Source organism: Enhydra lutris, unplaced genomic scaffold, assembly GCF_002288905.1.
Source record: "Enhydra lutris kenyoni isolate GAN:26980312 unplaced genomic scaffold, ASM228890v2 scaffoldscaffold58, whole genome shotgun sequence".
In the NCBI taxonomy this organism is placed as follows: Eukaryota; Metazoa; Chordata; class Mammalia; order Carnivora; family Mustelidae; genus Enhydra; species Enhydra lutris.
Window position 1 is genome coordinate 14,115,396 of NW_019154142.1, and position 23,966 is coordinate 14,139,361.

The following is a 23,966-nucleotide window of genomic DNA, read 5'->3' on the forward strand; positions in this document are numbered from 1 at the left end:
TTCGTTAGTACCTACTCATTTTACCTAAGAGTCTTTCAAATTTCATTTCTTTCCATTCCCTCCTTCTCCTGAACCATCACTTCCACTGTCTAATCCAAGTAACCATCATGTTGTCCATCAGCTGTTCTAACCACCTCTTAATTGCTCCACCTGCATCCCTTCTGGCCTTCCTCTAAGCTGCTCTGTACATTCCAGCTGGCTGGAATGATCTCTCCCTCATTTCCTACCCCTGTTTTTCTGGTCTTCTTTCAGACCCTCATCATAGAGATGCTCTTCTATTTACCTCTGAGCTTTTGCACAACTTAATCCCTCTATCTCACACATCTTTCCTTAATCTCTGCTTAGTTATCCTATATTAAATCCTTCAGATTTTCTCTTTGTTAGAGAAGCCTTTGTATACCTCCCTTCCTCTTTTACCTCCCTATTATGAATGGTGTAGTAGCCTAGCCTATGTCTTCTTCATAAGCCTGACTATAGTTACATTTTTTTCTGGCTGGTTTTGGTTAATGCCACTTTTTATTATAAGATATCAATCCTGTGAAGAAGATGGCTAATGGTGGTCTTGCTCATCATTATATTGTCATGGCCTCACCAGTAACTGGAGCAGAGTTGGTGCACAGATAATGTTTGATGAGTAAGTGAATAGGATATGGTAGTCTTTGCAAGTCTGAAGTAATCCTTAAGGAATTAGGGGGCAACTAAACCTCAGGGAAAACTGAGAAAATAATCATCCACTCTACAGTAAGCTGAATGTCCAGGCAGAGAGTAGAACAATATGGAGATTTTGAATGACATCAAAGGATGCTTTGATTACCTTCTTGAGGAAATCCTCCCCATCCACCGCCCCATTGGCTATAAAGATCAGTGAAAGAATGTTGGTATTCTCCTTTAAAATGTTTCATTACATAAATTTATTCTTGATATTATTTCATCTAGTTATAGTCTTTTCTGTTAAGCATATTAAATTATCTCATTTTCTCCTAATTTGAGATATCCATCTGGCTTAGCTATTTTTCATGATATAGATATCATTTGTGCCACCAGTTATTTGAAGTTAATATATTCTTTCTTTCTTCTATTTCTATTCATTAAGCCCCAGAGAAGTCACGATCTGAGCCAAAGGCAGAGGCTTTAACCCACTGAGCCACCCAGGCGCCCCTAAAATTTTACATTTTTAAGAGAACAAAGAAAAAATTCATTTTTCTGAAATACAGCTTACCATAAGAGTACTCAATTACGTTCTTGAAATTTTATATATAATAGTTCCCTTATTAACCTTGTAATGTTCTCTTCATTTGCAAAAGGAATGTTTTTTAATGAAGAATATTAGTATTGCATTTTTCCTTCATTGTTTTTAACATTTTTTCCTAATTTTTTCAGGATTTTCATGTTACTGAAATGATACATTTTTGTAACAAGTAAATTAACACAAAGGTGCAAAAAGAAAAGGCTAAAGAATTACTTTCCCCTTAACTCACTTTAACTCTAGTACCTCCTACCCCTGAAATGTATTCAGTTTCTCCTGGTGCATACGGATTAATACAAGTATGCACATATCTTTAGGAATTTGAACATTTTTTTACATTGGTTATTTAGTGGTTTCTGGACTTTACAGCAAAAACTCACAGAGCACAGTAAAAAAGTTTGAGAATGACGCTGAGAAATTTTGAGGGTATAAACTAGGTTTAGATCTATCGTTGTACAGATGATAAATACTTAGCCAAAAGATCAAAAGAAAAAAATAATGCTGTCCATAAGCTTGGAAAAAAGTAGAAGCAAAACAAATAATTTTATTTTCCTGAAACTCATTTTGTTTCTATTTGATACATTGTTGAGCACCAGTGAACTCAGAACTGCAAGGTGAAGCTTGTGTTCCATCCCTTTCGTCTATTGTGTAGTTGTGTATCATCTCTATTTTTACATGCCTGATCTCAGTATAAGTTCCTGATAGAAGTTAGTAACTTTTCTATCCATTTTCTCCTTCTTTGCAGCTTCTTTGGTGGCCTTCTACGTGTATAAAGTGGCAAAATGTGAAGGCAGTACAGATTGCTTTGCCCTCTTCCGGATACTATTTTTTTAACCATATTATTGTGTAATTTTCCTCTCAGTTTCTCTTTCACACCTCTAGAATATCTTACATAAAAACAGCAATAACTGTTGGGCTTTGCATATATGCTTTATGCATGTAACCAATGTATAAATGCATATTTTCTGACATAACTGCATGGTTTACATGAAAGGTGAAGTTAGTTAAATAATACAAAATTTATTATAAATGTTGTTACTTAAAGATTCCATGTAGAGGTGCCTCGGTGGCTCAGTGGGTTAAGCTGCTACCTTTATTTCAGATCATGATCTCAGAGTCCTGGGATTGAGCCCCACATCAGGCTCTCTGCTCAGGAAGGAGCCTGCTTCCCCCCCTCTCTCTGCCACCTCTCTGCCTACTTGTGTTCTCTCTCTCTGTCAAATAAATAAAAATCTTTAAAAAAAAAGATTCCATGTAGATCCATAACTCTTTTAAGTAAAATATTCCAGATTTAGGAATTGATTTTATTAGATTATTTAGTAATTTATTGATGTGACTTTTGTAATTATAGTACTAAGTTCTAGTAAGTACATAATTATTTGGTTAAATAATATAAAGAAGCTTTTAGTCTGTTTTATAGTATTCACTTCTGTCAAACTCTTTTTATATTCAGTATTTTTAATCTGTTAAAAGTAGAACCTAACTTACATACATGTTCATTTTATACTATTATTTGAATTATTTATATTATTATTTAAATAACAGTAATAATATAGGCTTAGAAATTACTAAAACAATGTTTTACTGCGTGTAGTCCTTTTTCTATCTTTTTATAATATCATAGAAAATTTTCTAGATAGCCCTTCAGAATATATCACAATAAATTGTCAGAATTTAATATGACAGCTTTTTATTTCATTTTAGAAAATGACATATTGAATCTCTTTATTAACTAGTTTCCAACTGATATTTGGACTTGGAAGTAGTTGGTAGATATGTTTAATAACTTTAGTTACCTTGATAAGCATTTGTTGACTACATTTTTATAACCCTCTTTTGATAAAATTGGACAGACAATATTTTTATTAAAGCTGAGTATAAAATTTTATGTCTCAGGGAAATCTGATAGAGCTATTCATGTATTTGCTCAAAGTGCATAAAAGGTAGGTGAATATTCAGATTAATTACCCATTGCAGCTTTTTACTGCCTTGCCTATAGTTGGAGTTTTTATCTTTTTGGTTTGTTGTTGTTGTCATGTAGCATATAAGTGAGAAGGGGTGGGAAGAAAGAAATTATGTCTCTAGAGATAATATTATAAATCAGGATTGTTTTTAAGGGAATAACACAACAGTTTCATATCTCATTTTTTTCATGGTTTTTATAAATGAACAGATAGGAAATACAGCTCTAAGTATATTCTGGCAAATAAAGTAGGCATTTCCAGACTGTATAACATTCAACTTAGTGGCTGCTCCTGAAATATGGTTAAAGACCTGTTAAGTCTTATGGAGGGTGTACACACACACACACACACACACACACACACACACAAGCTCACAAACAGATAGGAGACAATTGGAACAGACTTCATGTTTATTCACAGAGCATCCTGTTGGTTGCTTCTCCCTAGGCTCCCACGGGGCAATATGGGTGAGAGCTGGCTGGTCTATGCACGTGGGTTACACCATAGAAGATGAGCTATAAAATTATGAAACTTGAAGCTTATATGTATGGTTGTTGCTGGCACATCTGTTCCCTCTCTGTAGGGAGGGGATGGAGAGAGAAAAAGAAAAACAGAAGAAGGAAGAAGAGGGAGAAGAACAATAAGGGAGGAAAGGGAGAGAGATGAGGAAGGAAGAGAGAAAGTAGACCAAGTGACCCAAGGACCTTATATTTTACTCTAGCATATAAACAGATGACCTCTTGAAGAAGGAAGGGAGGACCTATACCCTGGGGCATAGCAGTTCTCTCCTTGAGAGATTAGAAAGGAGCCTCTACACTTTATTACCCTTAAATGGAAGGAAATGGTTCTGGGGGAGTGGAGACTTTCTCTGCCATTAAAGGTGGACTTAACTGTCCATCTCTCAGATGGCCCTGACCATTTTCCTATACCAGGAACTTCAGGGAAGATTATTTTCCAGCAAGACCTAGGTTTCTGGAAAGAATATATACTCTACCAAACCAGCCTAGTAGACACTGCTTACAGAGGATGGGGAGGGGTTTTGGGTGGAGAAAAATCTGGAGAAAGGGGAAAAAAAGCTTTCTAACTTTACCCACATTGCATATTCCCTCCAGTAGTATTTTTGTTGTCTATAAACTTGGACCTCAATTTTCTGACTATGACATCTGATTTACTTTGTCTTATAGCTGTATTTTTTTAGATTCTATGGTGCGAAGGCCAAAAAAACTTAAATGGCTAAATGGATGGTCAAATGGCAACCTGACTTTTTTTTAAATGTGGGATAATATCTCAACTGTAAGTTTGTAGATATATCATTTTTTTGTTTTTCTTTTCTTTTTTTTTTTTTTTCCTTAATGAAGAGGGTTCACTGACGAGTACATTACAGATTTATGGAGAATTGAGGTGTTTTTCATTTGTGTTTGTAAAAATGGCCTAAAAAAATAGAGTTAAGAGCCAATCTAAGACAAATTATAATTTTGTGATTTGTGATTTTTCCTTTATAGCAATACAGTTTTCATCTAGCAAGTAAGTTTGATTGAGAGTATATTGGTTTAGTATGATTTTTTTTGCTGCCCAATTTTTTTTCTAAGATTTTTATTTATTTGACACACAGAGAGAGAAATCACAAGTAGGCAGAGAGGCAGGCAGAGAGAGAGGAGGAAGCAGGCTCCCTGCTGAGCAGAGAGCCTGGTGTGGGACTCAATCCCAGGGCCCTGAGATCACGACCTGAGCCGAAGGCAGAGGCTTAACCCACTGAGCCACCCAGGCACCCCCAAGTAAATTTTTAAAAGTATATTCTTTTAGGAAGAATCTCCTCAGTGTAATATCATCTAATATTTGAGAATATTAAATGCATAGTTGGGTGTTTAAGAATTATAAATAGTGATTATTGTCTAAGAAAAAAATGAGCAATACTGACAGAAGGCTTAAAAATACATTTTACGTTGTTATTTTACTAAAATTAGATTCAGTCTGGAACATCTTATAATGTTGAATAATAATAGGTCTTGAAGTCCAGTGGCATCTGTAGAAATGAAATTGTTAGCTTACTAATGAATTTTATTTGCATAGTAATAGACTAGCTAGTCTTCCTTAATTTGCTCTACAGAATAGATGTTGCTATTTTGGGGCTGTCAATAACAAATGTCAGTGCAATTTGGACTGTCATGGAGGTCATAAAATATTTTTCTGTGTGTGATACTATAATGTATTGAAGACATTCTTTATTCTGTCTTAGCAGCCTTTATTGGATTGACTGGGTTTAGCAATTAATTAAGTTGATCTACATTTGTACCATGGGGACTAATTACAAGGAGTGTAGTTTGGGTCACATCATTCAGATTTTAGTCATATTTGAGAACATCTTTGACACAGCCTGAAATTAGAATGCTTGGATTTTTAGAACCTCGTCATTATATTATTTTATCATTAAATTAATCATTGCAAGTAGGTAGGCTTCAATCTATGTTCCTTTTTTTTTTTTTACTTATGTGTTTATGTCTTTATAAACTTTTAAAAATTGATGATACTTATAACTTTTTCATACTTACAATTAGCCTGAAATTTTAAAATGGAAATAGTATTCTAGACTTAAAAACTTTACTGAGAATGGTTCATGATTTGGGATCTCTTTATGTAGTTTATTTGCCTCATTAAGGTAAAAGCTCAGTGGGTAAAGTACCCAGTACAGAAACTGCTACACTTTCTTTTAGCATGTGAACTATATCTGAGTCATCAATCTAGATATTGAACAGAATGACTTTTAAAACTAAACGAAGACATTACTGCCAATATTCATCTAATATTTATTGAATATTTGCGTGCGTCAGACAGTGTGCTGAAGACAGAAATCAGAAGGAGACACTCTGCATTACTGTTGCTTATAATCTAATGAGGGAAACAAAGGTTAATCAAATGATTATACATAAAATGTAAATGTACAGATTTCGTAATTAACTTTCACCCACTCATTTTAGCATGTGTTAATGAGTGTCTAACTCTGCCACTCCTTCCATTCCACTGCATGTAAGGGAGAACTGCTCCTGTCTCCTGTTTATTAATTCATTTTTCTATTGACTTGAATTTTTATTTTACTCAATGGGTTATTATCCATTATTGTATTACTTACTTTGATGATCTTATTAGCCCAAATTTAGCACTTGGGAGTCCCTTCAAGCTTGCTTCTTTGCTCTTTTGACATGCTCCAGTCCCAGAACTGGAATTAATAATTTCTGCAAGCCTGGCTCTCTTTTAGTAGAGAACGGTGTTTAAAAACAGGTGAAAGTGTTTTATTTTTTTTCTCCCTTTGTATTTTTTTTTTTACATTTTTAAAATTAACATATAATGTATTATTAACCCTAGGGGTACAGGTCTGTGAATCGCCAGGTTTACACACTTCACAGCACTCACCATAACACATACCCTCCCCAATCCATAACCCCGCCACCTTCCCCCCCCCTCCCCCTGGCAACCCTCAGTTTGTTTTGTGAGATTAAGAGTCTCTTATGGTTTGTCTTCCTCCCGATCCGATCTTGTTTCACTTATTCTTTTCCTACCCCCCAAACCTCCCACGTTGCATCTCCACTTCCTTGTTTCAGGGAGATCATATGATAGTTGTCTTTCTCCGATTGACTTACTTCGCTAAGCATGATACCCTCTAGTTCCATCCACATTGTCGCAAATGGCAAGATTTCATTTCTTTTGATGGCTGCATAGTATTCCATTGTGTATATATACCACATCTTCTTTATCCATTCATCTGTTGATGGACATCTAGGTTCTTTCTATAGTTTGGCTCTTGTGGACATTGCTGCTATAAACATTCGGGAGCACGTGCCCCTTGGGATCACTACATTTGTATCTTTAGGGTAAATACCCAGTAGTGTGATTGCTGGGTTGTTTAGGGTAGCTCTATTTTCAACTTTTTGAGGAACCTCCATGCTGTTTTCCAGAGTGGTTGCACCAGCTTGCACTCCCACCAACAGTGTAGGAGGGTTCCCCTTTCTCCGCATCCTCGCCAGCATCTGTCATTTCCTGACTTGTTAATTTTAGCCATTCTGACTGGTGTGGAAAGTGTTTTATTTTTAAAATGATTATTTTCACTGCTTTCCCAAAATATTGTCCAGAACAATGAAAGAGATGATTGGATTTTAGAATTTTCAAACTTTTAACAAAAAAACAGAATGTTGAACAGAAGAGTTTCTCATGAAGCTGTTACTTTCAGGCTCCTCCAGGGTGCTCTGAGGTGCCACAGGACTTGCTGTCATGACGTTAAGAGTAGGAAACGTGTGCTGTTTGGGAGGAAGAAATGAGATCTGGATCTCTGAGGTCCACTTCAGTAGCTTTCATCTTTTTATATACGTATTGAGCTGCTACAATAGAGTTTGTTGGAAGAAAGAATTCCACAGCCAAATAAGTTTTTAAACCACTATCCTATAGCAGTAGTTTTTCATAATTTGCATAAGGACTAGTAGTTTCTGTTCTTGTGATACCAGGTGGGACTAATCTCTCAAGTGTGGAATATCAATTCAGCTTTTCTTACAGAGATGGGATTTGGTCTTCTACTTTATCATGTATCCATTAAACCTACCAAATCCGTGGTCTTCCTTTATGGGCCTTGAATGACATCTTGAATTCTAACTGGATACACTGGCTGAGTGCAGTAACCTGTAAGTTTTCTTTTTTATCTTTTTAAGTCTTCTTTTAAGACTTTATTTATTTATTTGACAGAGAGAGAGATCACAAGTAGGCAGAGAGGCAGGCAGAGAGAGAGGGGGAAGCCGGCTCCCTGCTGAGCAGAGAGCCCGATGTGGGGCTCCATCCCAGGACCCTGGGATCATGACCTTAGCCGAAGGCAGAAGCTTTAACCCACTGAGCCACCCAGGTGCCCCTGCCTGTAAGTTTTCTAATGTAATATCTGTTATTCATCAGGAGACTATGACTCCTTCATCACCCGGATTAGATACAAAGTCACATATGTGCATATAAGACAGGCTCTTAACTGAAAGTGCTGCACCAGCTCTAGAAACTAGGGTTGAGCTGGAAAGTAGAGGGTATACCTTTCCAGAGCACCTTCTCTCCAGTGCTGTGGGTCATCCTTATTAATTGTGAATTCTGCACAGAGAGTTGCACATTTCATGCTGTCTTTGCCCTGCTGGCCAAAATTTACCACCCCTCAGTTTGTTGACTTGTGTAAATGAAAATTTTTTACGTAAAAACCCATAACAAAATAAATTTTCAAATTTAAATGCTTTTTTTTTTTTGCATAAAGAGCAGTTACAGGTGTGTCACAAACTTGTTAACATCATATGTGATACAAAGAATATACTCTGTAATCATCCTTAAATAAATTCGTACCATGATATAAATATTCTGTCATTACAGTTTGAATCATTGCCAAAACTCCTATGGAAAGATATTATTTGCTTGAAAATTAAGATGGATAATACTCTTAATTTTTATCTTTAATTATAGTTTGTACTTATTAAAGCATATTTTCATCATCTTCTGGTCAGCTCCCAAATAATCTTATTTTAGATGGAAAGTATTTTAAAGACATTTGGTAGATCATCATTATGTTTACTTTATCATTGAATTTAGGAAAACATCATGAAGTTCATTAGTCTACCTTCTTATTACAGATGGCAAAACTAAGGCTAATAATATGCCCAAAGCTGGATATCTAGTAAGCTTTGCAACTGAAACTAGAACCATGGCCTTTTTACTTCCCTTTCAGTGTTTCTAAACCCCTGCAAAACCAACATTTTTATTTAACCTGTTATTGTCCTGCAAAGAGAAGATAATGCAAAGAATGTGAAAAATCTGCCTTGAGGAAAATCATCAATAGTACATGAAAAATCTATAGCAACCCAATAATTTTCAGTGATGAATTTTTTTTAAAGATTCTTTTAAGGAAGTATATGATCTTTCAATTATTAAAAAACCATTTTTCACAATTTTTAAGAAATGGATGTCAGTAGATGCCTTTTAAATTCTATCAGGTTTCTCAGTAATTATAGTTTAAATTGATACATCTTTGAATATATAATGTAAAGTCATATTAAACTATGTAATCAAGGTGAGAACACTTTAGTCATAAAGCCTATATACATTTAAACAAATTATTTCTTCAACAAATTTTCTTCAGTACATTCTTTTTATATTAAAGAATGAAGAATAAAAATGCAACTGTGGCAAGCCATGATAGCTATCATTTATGGAAAACAGCATGAGAACCAGTGATGTTTAGCTGAGGAAAGCCTGGTTAATACTGGAGATATGATGGAATTTTTCAAATCTTTAAAGAATTCTTAGATGTGAAAACAAGGGCATTTGTTTTCTATTGTCTTAGAGAACAATACCGACCTTGGTCCCAGTGAGTGGGTTGTATAGGGATCAGATTTGGGAAAAAGATAAGAAAGACCTTTGTGGAACAACTAAACTTTTTTTTTTTTAATTTTATTTTTTATAAACATATAATACATTTTTATCCCCAGGGGTACAGGTCTGTGAATCGCCAGGTTTACACACTTCACAGCACTCACAATAGCACATACCCTCCCCAATGTCCATAACCCCACCCCCCTTCCCAAACCGCCCCCCCCCTCAACCTTCAGTTTTACCTACTGAATAGACCCTTTTATGTGCTAGGCTCTTTTCTGGGACTTCCTAATTATTCTTTGTTGTATCTACACCAGCCTTGTAAGGCAGGTACCATTATCTCCAAATTACAGCTAAAAAAAACAAGCATGGGGGCACCTGGGTGGCTCAGTGGGTTAAAGCCTCTGCCTTCGGCTCAGGTCATGGTCTCAGGGTCCTGGGATCGAGCCCCGCATCGGGCTCTCCTCTCAGCGGTGAGCCTGCTTCCTCATCTCTCTCTGCCTGCCTCTCTGACTACTTGTGATCTCTGTCAAATAAATAAATAAAATATTTTAAAAAAACAAATAAAAAAATAAAAATAAAAAAACAAAACACGAAGCACAGGTAAACTTGCCCAAGCTTTTCTATTATATGGATGCTGAATTATGATTCAAACATGGATCTAAAATTCTGTTGGTATTCGAAATAATACTATAATATGTTATATAGGTTAGTTTGGCTTCAGATAAGCATTTTGTCTAGGTTGATAAGAATTTTTTTTCTTTTTTTTTAATTTTCTTAATTTTATTTCTTTATTTTTTTAATACAAGAGAGAGCACAAGCAGGGTGAGCAGTGGGCAGAGGAGGCAGCACAGGCAGAGGAAGAAGCAGGCTCCCCACTGAGCAAGGAGCCTCATGTGGGGCTGAATTGCAGGACTCTGGGATCCTGACCTGAGCCAAATGGAGACACTTAACTGACTGAGCCACCCAGGCATCCTGATAAGAATTTTTTCTTAAACAAAAAAATTAGTTTGAATATATCTTAAATTTGTTTAAGTAATTATGAACAAGGAAAAATAATATTTTTGATATGTTTACTTTTATATTTTACAAAAAACTAGAAGAAAAGAATACTTTCTTTGCTTAAAACAATTTTAATATATAAAATTCACTTTCATCAAGAGCATATACACTGTCATTAAGTTACTTAAGTTTATAAATCTAATGATTGTTTTATTTATTTATTTATTTATTTTTAATGATTGTTTTAAAAATGAATTCAGCAGTGCCTGTGTACTCAGGCGGTTAATTGTCCAACTCTTGATCTCAGCTCAGATCTTGATCTCAGAATCATGAGTTCAAGTCCTACATTGTGCTCCACATTGGGCATGGAGCCTATGTTAAAAAAATGAATTCAGATTCCAGATTATTGAATGCATGAATGTATATGGTGCACATATGAATAAGATATAAATTAAGAATTTATAGAAAATTTATTCAAGCATTTCTTGGATAACATAAATTGTATTACCTCTAAAAGATACACATATGTTTAATGTCTTAAGGAAACATTGTTAATTAAAAAGTTTATAGTAAAGGGAAAAAACATTCAAAATATTTACCATTTTGAAATTCTAAAAACACTTTTTTCTCTGTAAGTTTGTGGTCTTAATATTTTAGAGGCTATGCTGACTAGAACTGTCTTATGCTTCTAAGTATATTGTACAATGCCCTGATGTATGGTGAATTGATAGTAAGATTATTTTCTTTGCAGTAGTTAGCTAGAAAAATGATGTGTATTTTTGGTGTCATGGTATATAGTGTACACTGAGTCCTCCAAGTTTGTTTTCATTATTACTGTACATTTTGATAACAAGTATCTTTTAGGGTTTAGAAAATGTGAAGTATCATAGATTTCTTTTAACCCAAATATAGCACTTAAAGCTCCCTACCAACTCAAACGTAGAAACTGATAAATATTAAAACTTATTCCTTTAAAGAAATTTGCAAAGAATATATTTCACTTTTAGGGTAATGCCTTAAATATAATTCAGTAATGATAACCTGAATCTATTTAGCACTTAAAAGCTTAGGTTTCTTGAGAAGAACTGCAGATTCTCAGCATGAGAGTCCAGAGGTGGCTGTGAATTGCCAAGTGTAGATCTAATTACACAGCTTGGAGCTGCGGAACCAGTTCTCTCTACTCCAGATTACTTTTCTTGGTGTATTTGCATAATTTAATGCATGAAGACTAGTCAGTGAATTATACAGTTTTCTGATATAGGTAGGACAAGGTAAATTAACCGTGTCTCAGGTAGTTTGTATTTTTATGGTTTATCTGATAAGCGTTTAACCACACCATCTTAAACTAAAAAACTATGTGTTAGTAAATTAGTTGGTTGCCAGGAATATCTGATAATAAATGCTAGTTGTTACACCCATGATTATTAAAATAGATGACTTTAAATTTTGTTGTTTTAGCCCTATTTTCAGAGCTGAACTATTACTTTTAGTAATAATAGTTTTGTGGATGTAATCCAGGTAGAGTAGTGTCAGATTTTCTACCATTATTAAATGTAAGAATACTTTCTTTATTCCTGTCCATCAGTAGGACATTGTTTTGCTTAATGAATTTGATTAATTTGATTCATTGTAAATATAAGTAGCTTTGATTTAGGAACTATCTTTGACTTCAGAGTCCAGAATTTTTTTTTAAGATGCTCTCAGAATAGCTCATTTTATAAGTTGTTTCTTTTTTAAAATCACAAATTTTGAACTTTCCAATGGCCTTAAAATATATACACATATAGCTATACAACAGTATTAGAAGACTAATCAGTAGCAATTTTGGTTTATTAAATATCAGTAAAATGTTTGCGAATATATTTTTAAAAACAATCCAAGAAAATTAACTATCTAGTTGGAAAATTTGAAAGTTAACTTGATACCCCATATTCCCATAAATGTATCAGTGAAAGTACTAACTCAGCCTACATCCTATTATAACTTATAAACTTTTAAATTCAAATTTCTGCTCATATTTAAAAAAATAAATGTTTTCTGTGAAAACTGATCATTTTTAACATTGGAATTTCAGCTCTCATTTATTGAGTACCTACTGATTGAATGATAGTTTGGAGAGTGAGACAGGGGATGACAAGGAGACCTCAAAATGAGTAAGATGTAAACTTGCCTTTAGGCAACGCCCAAGGAGGAAATATAATTTGATGCAAAGAAAGTAGGCTTTCGAATGAGGCTACTTCCCTATTCTGCTCTTGAATGAGTAGCAAGTTAGTAAAACTCTGAACTTCACAGTTTTCTTAGCTGTAAAATACTAATAGTATTACCTATCTAATAGTGTTGTTAATAGTGAGAAAGAGAACTGCGTGGCACCTAGTACTGGGCCTAGCACATAATAAGCATTTAATAAATAATTCCTTTTATCGTTAGTCATAGTAGTTATTAACATCAAGGTAGAAACCTGTGTATATGCTGAGATTACACAAGGCACAAGTATGAACAAAGTGCTGTGGGAATGATTAATTTCCCTAGAGAAATTGGAGAATAACCATTAGAATTGGATTTAAAGGTTTGTAGAATTTCCATGAGAGAATTGGCAGGAGACCTAAGTAAAATAAAACATGAGCAAATGCATGGAGGTTTTGAACAATAGGAAGAAGAATTTAGAGAGATGACTCCAAAGACCAATAATGAAGAAACTTGAAATGTCAGGATCTTTAAATCAAGTAGTTTGCTATCTTTAAGAAAGGACTCCAATTAATTTTTCAATTATGCTTTTTATTTCTTTTCCCTTTTATTTTTGTTGTTCTTATTGTTGCTATTTCCTCCCATAGTTGTTCATGTAATAAATAGCAGCTTCTGTATTCCCCATCTTCTCAGACTCTAATCTTTCGCCATAGTAACTAAACAGAAGCTCCAAAAGCACAGGGAAGAGTGCTGGGCTTGCCCACTCGTTATGTCCCCAGTGCCTGTCATGTAATTGCTGGATGATGGCAGACTTGTAGAAGAGCTATGTCAAGCATAAAAGTAGCTAAAAATAAAAGGTAGTCAGTGATTAATGCTTAAGGGAAGGAGCACATGAATTTGTTAGATGCTCAAAAGAATAATTCTATCTGGAAGCATCAGGGAAATTTTTATTGTATTAATTTAACCATATTAGTAACATCCATCTCCCCCATGTAGATAAAGTCTTCTTTTCTTTTTCCTAATGAAATTTTATGAACTTGTACTAACTTTTCAAGCAGTTCAGTGGCTGCAACGCTATATTTTAAAATGTTTAAATCAGAGTTCCCTTTTGTAAGATCTGTCTCCAATAATCATACTGACTCTCAGGGGTACCTCAGTACTCTCTTACTCATCTTGACTCCTCATAAAAAAAGCACACCCTTTTTAAGTTAACCTCACTGTTTAAAATTTTTTCCTGTTGCTTGTCCTTTCAATTTACAATGATAAAATTGTTTCTCTGGTTTTCCTATGTTCTTTCTGCTGTTTTCTGTTATACTTCCTTGAGTCTTTTTTTTTTTTTTTCATAATGATAGCCTTCTCTCTATTCAGTTTAAAATCTCTAACATAAAAATAATTTCTCAAGTATCACCTTTAGTGGTATCATTTTTTTCTGAGTCTTGAATGAATTCTATCCTAATACATATTTTATAATGAGATTGTTATTTGCTTTTCCAGATATTACTGCTCCTCTGTGTCCATTTCTATCAAAAATGTGTATTTACCACCCTGTGGATTTGCTCTCTTCTCTGTACCTTTGACCTCTGTATACTTTCCCCTGAAATGCTATTTATTTTCTTCTATGAGAACATTTCTCTTTTCTTCTTAAAGCATTTCCAGGTACTCTGAAACAAGATAAATTTGTCACTTAGATCAAAAGTGCCACCATCACCCTTATAAGTACATTGTCAAATATGTTTCAAGTTTTTACTTTGATACCGTAAATTACCTAGCAATAAAATTATCATGTCAAATATACTAGTATAATAGTACATTATAAAAAGTTTTTATAACCTCATTGTCATCATTATTTTTTCTGTTCATTATAATTTATGTATTTCATTGTAAAACTATTAAGGCTTGTTTCAGTGGCTAAGACAAACAATACAAGAAATCAAAGGAAACTTCTTTTTATCCTCTCCCACTCCCATTTTGTGAGGCATTTTGTTTGGTGGGTGTCCATCCATATCTCTAATTTTAAACACACACATCCTTTACATATATACTCAGAATAATACTATGGAAATTGTTCTTCAGCTTGATTTTTTTGCACTTAACACCATATTGTGGGTATCTTTCTACATAGCCATTTTTGAGAGCAAAATCCAGTGCTGTTTGTGCCTACTATTGGATTACCAGAGCCACACAGTGCTTGTGAAGTTCAGCACATTTTCAAATGTTTATGGCTATTTTTTACTCACTTATCTGTAAATTTCTTCAAAGCCACAGAGAAAAATGCTGATAGAGTTAAAGAAAAATTAACTGTTTCCATACTAAACAAGGTACCATAAACAAAGTCAAAAGATAAATTATAGGCTGGAACAAAATATTTGCAATATAGAAAAAGACAAAGCATATTATCTTCCATATACAGAGAACACCTATAAATTGGTAAGAAAAAAAATCTCCAATAACAAAACAGACAGTGTTCAGAATAAGGAAATAGTTAAATGAATAGTCACATATATTTGACCTAACAATTTCACTTCTATGAAATTATCCAACAAATATAGTCGCAAACGTGAAATAAATCTTATGAACAGTTATTTATTACATCATTGCTTTAAATAATGAGAGATTGGAAACAATGTAAATGTACTGGCTAAATTAAGGCATTTCTAAGTAATGGAATACTATGCAAATGTAAAAAATAAATGAAGAAACTATACTGATGTGAAAAGATCTTTAGGTGGTTTAAGTGTCTTCAGCTGGCCAGCATTGGCAGGCCTACAATGAGAATTCTGTGCTTGTCATGTCCCACCACAGATGTCTTCTGGTTGCACAGCATGCAGAATCAAACCTTTTAAAATTGCATTTACCTGATAACATAGATGTGGCAATATGACCACAGCAATAAAAACTATTTCGTGCTTACGAGCGCTTGTGAGATACAAGATACTTGAAATACATCTGTAGTGGCACTCCCCATTCAAACTATATAGAACATAGAAAATGATTTGCCTGTGTTCTCCATCCTCCCAAAGATATCAGAATGTTCTAAATGGGGGCACAGGGAAGGTTTGGCTCGATGCAGCCTCTCAAATGTTAACATAATATGTATCAGAACCACCAGGGGGGCTCATTGAACCAGATTGCTGAGCCCCCTTTTTCAGAGTCACTGACTCAGATCTGCGTGTTGGACCCTTAGTTTGTAGTTCTCACACATTCCCAGGGGATGCTGATGCTGCTAGTCTGGGGACCACGCAGATTTAGAATCACTCTCTGTTTAGGTCATTAGAGTTAATTCTCTTGAGGAACCTGGGTTAAGAAAGTTGGAAAGAATTGAGAGCAAGACACCTAACAGGACAGTGAGTGAAAGCATAAACCACTAGGATATGAAACTCCTCACCCTCAGGCTTTATTCTTTAACCGGTATGAGAGTGAATACCTTATATTAAAGAATGTCATTCTGATCCCGGAGTCCCGGGATCGAGGCCCACATCGGGCTCCCAGCTCCAATGGGAGTCTGCTTCTCCCTTGACCTTCTCCTCCCTCATGCTCTCTCTCACTGTCTCTCTCTCAAATGAATAAATAAAATCTTAAAAAAAAAAAAAAAAAAAAAGAATGTCATTCCTTAGCAGCATTTTCTGTGGAACATCTATCTATCTGCCATTTTGTCTGTGTTTTTCAGATATTTCTTTTCAGTCTTCCTTCTTAGTGGAAATTTCTAGGGAAGAGTCTTTGATTCAACATTTCACAGTTAATCCTTGCCCTCCTCCCTCCTGTTTTCAAATAATCTCAGGCTTAAATATTCCTTTAATTTTCTTTTTACTTCTCATTCATCTTGCACAGCACCTTTACAAAAGCTGTTAAAGGATAAGTGGCCTTTTAAATTATTTCATGTGGTGTCAGATATGTACACATTTGAATCAATGGGGAATAAATATGTAGGTGTCAATTTATGGCAGTCATTTACTGATCTCACAGTTTATTTAGTCTTTTAGGCCAAATTTGTTTTATTGTTTATTACCCTTACAGTGGTGCTGATACTTACCACTTCTGACAGGTTTTCAAAGTTGCTGTACAAAGAGTGTTAACATCTCCTTAGAACTTGTTAGAAGTACAAAGTCTTAGGCACCTGGGTGGCTCAGTCAGTTGAGCAACTGCCTTCAGCTGGGGTCCTGATTTCAGGGTTCTGGGATCAAGCCCCACATCTGCATCTGGATTCTGTGCTCAGCAGGGAGCCTGCTTCTCCCTCTGCCTCCCCACCCCCCACTCGGGCTCTCTCTCTCCCAAATAAATAACAAATCTTAAAAAAAAAGAAAGAAAGAAAGAAAAGAAAAAGAAATGCAAAGTCTTGGCTTGCCTCACACCTACTTACTCTGAGAGGGTGGTGGAGGAAAGGAACAGCAATTGTGTTTTTAGATGATTTTGAAGTGCTCTAAAGTTTGAGAGTTATGATTTTACTAAATGCAATGTTTTCACTTACATTATGTACTTCAAACTTTATATTAAACTTGTGACTCTAGAACCTATTTGTGGAGCGAGGGAAATAAGAATCGGAGAAATGAAATAGTTGGTTCTAAATCACTCCTCTTTAATAACATTTTTTTTTAATTTTATTTGTTCACTTGAGAGAGACAGAGATAGTGAGAGAGAGCAAGAGTGGGGAGGTGAGGGAGAAGCAGGCTCCCCACTGAGCAGGGAGCCCAACGCAGGGCTGAATCCCAGGACTCTGGGATCATGACATGAGCTGAAGGCAGACACTTAACCGACTGAGCCAGCCAGATGCCCCTAATATATGTTTCAAAGTAGAATTTTTGGTATTTTTCAAATAATATGTCCTTCCCTCTGAATACATTGAAACAATATGAGTTACTTAAACCTTCTAGTTTTTAGAATCATTGTTTATCTCGGCTTTCACTCTTTCATTACCTTTAATCAACATCTCATGTAAGGTACACTGTCTTTGGCACATCAGATAGCAGGACCAAAATGCAAATTCACATACTCCCTCTCCTACCCCAGGACTGATTTAATTATATATTCTTAAACTAAATGGCTTTTTAAACTAAAAACAAGTATATACAATATTTTTAAATGCATTAATCTAACAAACCTCAAAAATATAAACAGTTTCATAAAACTATTAAAATTTACCAGTGTTGTTGACTTGAATCTACTGTTATAATCTTATTTTAATGACCTATGCCTATTTAACTGCTGTTCAGTTACCAGTAGTGTTTCTAAGATTGATTTGGAGTTATTTATGCCAAATAAAACAGTGCTGTCCTCTCTGTTAGTTATAATTTTTATATGTCTATTAAAATTAATTAACCAAATTAACAAACGATAAAATCAAGTATGTTATAGAGACACAAAACCTTGTAATGGTTTCTGTTGGAGCCTCTAAACAGAAAATTCTTAATAAGAAAAAGAGCTTATTTTACTGAACAAGAAGTGATGGATCATTTAATAAAAAGAAATTGCTATTTTAAGTTGTAACTAATATTTCTCTTGGCTCCAGTAGAAAATAATTTGCAAAATGATAAGTTGACAAGTCAGACTGAAATAATTAATGAAGATTTAGGGTCATATTTTATTTTCCCTTATGTTCTTTGTATCAACAGGATTTACATAATGTGGCATTTGAATTATGGAGAATAGAAATCTAGTTGCATTATAAAAACCCATCTGGGAAATGATCTTGGGGCTATACTGGTTATATGAAATACCTTCATATTCCCTGATATTTTATATATATATATATATAAAACATGTTATTAAGGAGTTTTTAAAATCATCTCTTTAGTAGTGGTTTTGTTTATGTTTCCTTTGTTTAACCTTAGGAGAAGAAAACTAAGTTGGTGGTGATTATTAACTAATTTCACACAGTAGTACAGTAGTTATCTCAAAAGTTGTTAATAATTCAAAATTTAGGTCCCACCCCTAAATATTCTTAGTTGGTTTTAGGGAAGGACCCAGAAGTCTATTTTAATGACCCCAGCAATGATTCTCATGAAGAGGTTCCTGGATCTCAGTATGAAAAACTTTGAAAGAGAATGTACTTCTTCAAGCTAACACACTCAAATTATGAAGGATAAGTATTTTATTGTATTTTTTTATGTTAAGTTAGCCACCATACAGTACATCACTAGTTTTTGATGTAGTGTTCAATGATTCATTAGTTGCATATAACACCCAGCGCTCATCACAACACGCACCCTCCTTTCAATACTACTGTAGGCTCCTCCATCCACCTGCACCTGCTTCTATAGGAGATAGGGCTGATGACTAGTGATTCTTCCTCGCCAGCAGGAGCAGACCCATTTGGAGCCTTGGACTGTATTTCTCACTCTATCCGTGGTGCTCAGCGCATGGTTTGGAACTCAGTAGGGACTGTGTAAATACAGCGCGGTGGATGACTGAAGGCGACCCACCAGCTTCATGGTTCACATTCCTGTGTTATCCATGCTCCCTGTGTAGTTTTTTCTCCTTCCTTAAATTGTACATGTCTTTTATAGAAGGGTCCAGGTCTTCTGCATTTTCATATTTCCTCTTTCAACAGTACTTTACACATCCATAGCTAGAAAATACTTAGCAAGTGAAAAATATTTTGTGCTTATTTAGTACCTCATAGTAGATTGTCATCTCCTTGAGGGCAGAAATGTTGCCTCTCTCTTTCGCAGAATTCTTGGGGCTTGGTAATGATTCTCAGAATTCTCAAACATTTGAAAGAGTGGATAAATATAAATAATTTCATTTAATTTAGATTTTCTTAAAATTTATCGTTAGGGTTTAGTGAGGCTTTGTGTGTAATAAAGCTTAATTTTACATAAGAGAAAAAAGTCTGCCTTAACTTTCTAAGAAGAAACTCACTGTTGAAGTACCCTTACTTTTTATGAGACAGGGTGATATAACGTGAGAGATTCTGAAGTGGTGAAGCTTCAGCAGGGCATTATAGCTAGCAGAATTCTTCTATCTAACTTTGTATTAAACAGTTTATGTCAATAATGATGAAAATATTACAGTGAGCTTAAGTGGTAGACTCCTGACACCCCATGAGATACAGATGTTTCCCCAGAAAGCTAGAGAACCAATCAAAATCAGATTTGGGGTTTTTTTTAGTTGAAAATAAGGAAAACAGAAGAATTTTCCAAGTAACCATGAAGCTTACTGAAATAACTTTTATTCATATATATTCTTAGGGATACTCTGATGATCATATTTCTTTTCTAAACACATTAGTATCAACAAATCAGTTAGAGCTCTAACCAAGTATGAAAGCTTACACTTTCTATCCTTGATGGCTGTGATTAACTAATGTTAAATCTCTCTAGATGACTTGCAATGCTTATTTTATTGTCTCTAAATGCTTTGGGAGTTTTTCATTGAGGAATTTTGGTCTTCTCCAGATTATCTACTCTCCTTGACTTTGAACACTTTCTAAAAGAATATTAGTAATTTAAGCATCCCAGTTTCTTGAATGTTTATATTCTGTGATTTTACTCTCCTCTGGATTATAATTGACATCCTGTACGTGGAACAGGTTTTTTGGCAAGTTTATGGGCATAAGATTACTGTGAGTAAATTTTGCAGTGTGTGCTCTAGATCTGTGTCACTCCATCTCCTTTCCAGTCAACTCCCAGGTCTCCCTCCCCTTTTCACCTTTGTTCAAAATGTTTCAAAATGTTTCAAAATGACCTTCTCTTTTACTTAGGTCAGCTAGCATGAGCCTATCATTTCCTTGACTAAAACCATCAGTGGCGCATTTTTCTAAATGTGTATCATGGAAATAACACCAATGTTTTAGCTTCTGGGAAAACATAATTAACAGATAAATATGTAGAGAGGTTGAGAGAAAGGCAAGATTTAGGACCTCCATGTTGCTGAGGCCTCAGGGGAATACTATGGTAACCAGAGAGTTTTAGAGCTCTCAATTTTGTTGCAAACTGGGGCTAGAACTTGTCTTTAAGTCACCCACACTGCTGATTGTCCTTAGTTTGTTATGTATCAGATTTTGACTAAAATGCCAAATTACCTAGAGGTGCTTTATTCACATCAGATAAAATTGAAAAAGATTGGTTGTCCATATAAAAGAGTAAAATTAGTGTATTATAGTAATGGCACTTTGGGAAGCCTGGGGTTGAGCTGAATGGGGGTGGGGTGGGGGATTTGGAAGCCAAAGAGGAAAAGACACAGAGGAGAAGGCAGCACTGATGGGCATCAGATTCTGAGTGCTCCTCACTCTCTGATTTCATTCTCTTCAGTTGCATTGACGTTCTGACTGTCCCTGAAAATACTTGCTTCCACTTGTCCTTGACAAAGCGTCCAGATACGTGACTTACCCGTAATTCAGATTTCCACAGTCACTTTGAGAGTAATTCCACAGGAAGGTCAAAAAAAACAACAGCAGAAAATTCCAAATGCCCCTCTAGAAGCATTTTCACCTCCAACAGTTCCCGAAAGTCTATTTTTTAAATGGTTGTTCTTGACATGATTTTGTCCAAGGAAGAGTGTTTTTATTGTTTTCAATTTCTTTAAGCATCTTTATGATACTGGAAATTTCATTGACAGTGGAGAAATAAGACTCTCATATATTTTTATATTCTGACCCCATAATATATGATTGCACTCATGAATCATGTCTTCAAAAGAGAAAAGCACAAATTAAACTCAACATTTTATATAATACATTAATTTCAGTTCTGATTTCCGCCATTTTATAGGTTAACAGTATATAAAGCCATGTTATTGAATTTTATTTAACTTGCCTTTATCCTATATACACTTTGTTCTAAAATCAGGAAATGTTGGGGAATTCATAAACTGGGGGTTGTATTTTGAAAAATTAATGGTTGTATGTATATATGGTGATTTTCAGACTAGTATTAAGCTTTTAATGAATTTTAGTATTAAATATACTGCTTTTCTTTCTTTCAGGTGATGGTGTTTGTACATGCTCGAAACGCCACTGTAAGAACAGCTATGTCTCTAATAGAAAGAGCAAAAAATAGTGGTCAGATTTCCTGCTTTTTACCTACACAAGGACCTGAATATGGACATGCAGAAAAGCAGGTAGGGAACAAATGACGGCAAGATATATAAGAACTAAAGCACTTAATGTGCCAGATAATACAGATGTTTTATATATGACAGATATATGATCTCTAGTTTCCAAGGACTTAATTTTACATTTTTATCATGTTATGATCTTTAGTTTTTTTTATTTAATGATCTTCCAAAGAATTCCAGTGCATGAGGTGTTCAATTACCACGTCTATCAATATGGTTAGAATTGGGTTTATCCTACTCATTAAAATATAGTTAAAACATAAAATAGTTAAGTTCCATAAAATGTGTTAACATTGAATAGGGTTATTAGACTCTTAAAAAACTAATAGTTAATATTTTTAATTTCTCAGTTTTAATTTCTAAGGTTAATATAGACAGATTAAAGCAGCATAAATAAAAGTTCTTTTCAAGAATGTGAAAGGCTAGGGGCACCTGACTAGCTCTGTCAGTGGACAGTGTGATCCTTGATCTTGGGGTTGTAACTTTGGGTATAGTGATTACTTAAAAATAAGACCTTTAAAAAAAAAAAAAAAAAACCCCGGGAGTTTAATAACCTTGCTACACAACGTATACTTAAAGGACCTTAAAAGCCTGGGTCACCTTTACAAATGCAGAACCACAGGCCCATACCAGATATACCAAATCATAATCTGCATTTCGCCTCCATCCCTAGGTGAATTACTGCACATTACAGTTTGAGAAGCACTTCCCCAAGTAATTTGAGTATTGATAGCATCCTAAGATTTACAGAAGGTTTTATTTAATTATGTGAGATAATGATTTAGATCAAGAATAGGTAGACTACAGCCTGAAGGCCAAAGGTTGCCACCTGTTTTTGTAATTAAGGTTTTATTAGAAAACAGCCAGACTCCTTTGTCAATGGCTGCTTTTTTGTATTTGCAGCACGAGGGAAGAATGCACAATTGCTACAAGGACTGTGTGGTCCACTAGTAAGCCTTAAATACTATATGGCCCTTCACAGAAAATGTTTGTCCTGATTTAAAGCAATGAAAATACATTTTCAAATGAAAAAGTCAGTGGGCATAAAATGATAGTAACTTCAAAGTATTTTATATGCATGAGATTTAACTGATTTTACTGAACAGCTGCTCGATGTCAGACATTGTGCTATACGCTTTCACATTTATCATCTTGGTAAAATGCATTTAATTGTTTTGACTTCACATTTGACTCCACTATGAATTTTACCATTTTGTATTGACATTTTAAATTCTAAATATGATAAATGTGATGTCAGTTGTTTTGAACATCAGAGTCTTTCAATTTAGAACTATAAAAATTGTTCATTTTCTTCATTTTTCTCCACTTTATAAAATTTCTATTATATAACACTTATTAAACAGCTTTGTAGTCTTCTAGTTATTTATTAACTATGAATTTATGAGGGTCTTTGAAAAGTCAGGTTGGCATTCATAAGTCTTCTTTCATTTCTTAGGAAATATAAAGCAACTCCATTGTGTTTAAAAGCCAAGCCTTGAGAGCCACCTTGTGGATTTCTGGTTACTTCATATTTCTCAATTCTGAAAGCTATTGCTTATTCCAAATGATGCAGGTTTATTATTTAATTCCTATAATAATAGGGTTTAACATTTATCAGGTGTTTACTGATGCCTGGCATTGCTTTCATTGCTTTATACATAAACTCAGTCTGTCTCACAGAACCTTTGATATAGGTTTGTACTGTTATTATCCCTTGTTATGGTATATGTGTAAGTAATTCAAATACAGCTTGAAATAAAGCATATAGAAATAACTTACATAGAGACATTTTCAAATGACGTTTATTTAAGGCATTGTCACCAGATCCATAGATCACTATGGTTAAGAAAAGAGAGGGAGAGAGAGAGAGAGAGAGAGACGTGGAGAAATGGAACATTTTAATACAGCTAAGTAGACTTGAAAGTCCCAAGTCTTTTTTATTATACCTTTTTAAAAATATTTTTATTATATTTGATTTTTATCCAGTCTGCCTATTGTTATTGGATTTTTTCAAACAAGAATGGCATTCCCAAACATTTATTAATAAGTACATGTTTTCAAGGACATTGTCCTGTTCACTATTATATTCCCAGGCTTTCATATAATATTTGCTGATACTAAGTACCCCCAAATTACTTTCT

The 23,966-nt window shown here is 34.6% G+C and overlaps 1 protein-coding gene across 1 annotated transcript in view; it reads left to right on the top strand.

The window, feature by feature from the left end:
* Positions 1-23,966, top strand: part of LOC111158253 (activating signal cointegrator 1 complex subunit 3) — a 362,572-nt gene that overhangs the window by 154,800 nt on the left and 183,806 nt on the right. The window contains exon 14 of the mRNA XM_022520163.1: positions 21,694-21,828. Coding sequence (XP_022375871.1) covers positions 21,694-21,828 — 135 coding nt within the window. The remainder of the gene's footprint in view (positions 1-21,693; positions 21,829-23,966) is intronic.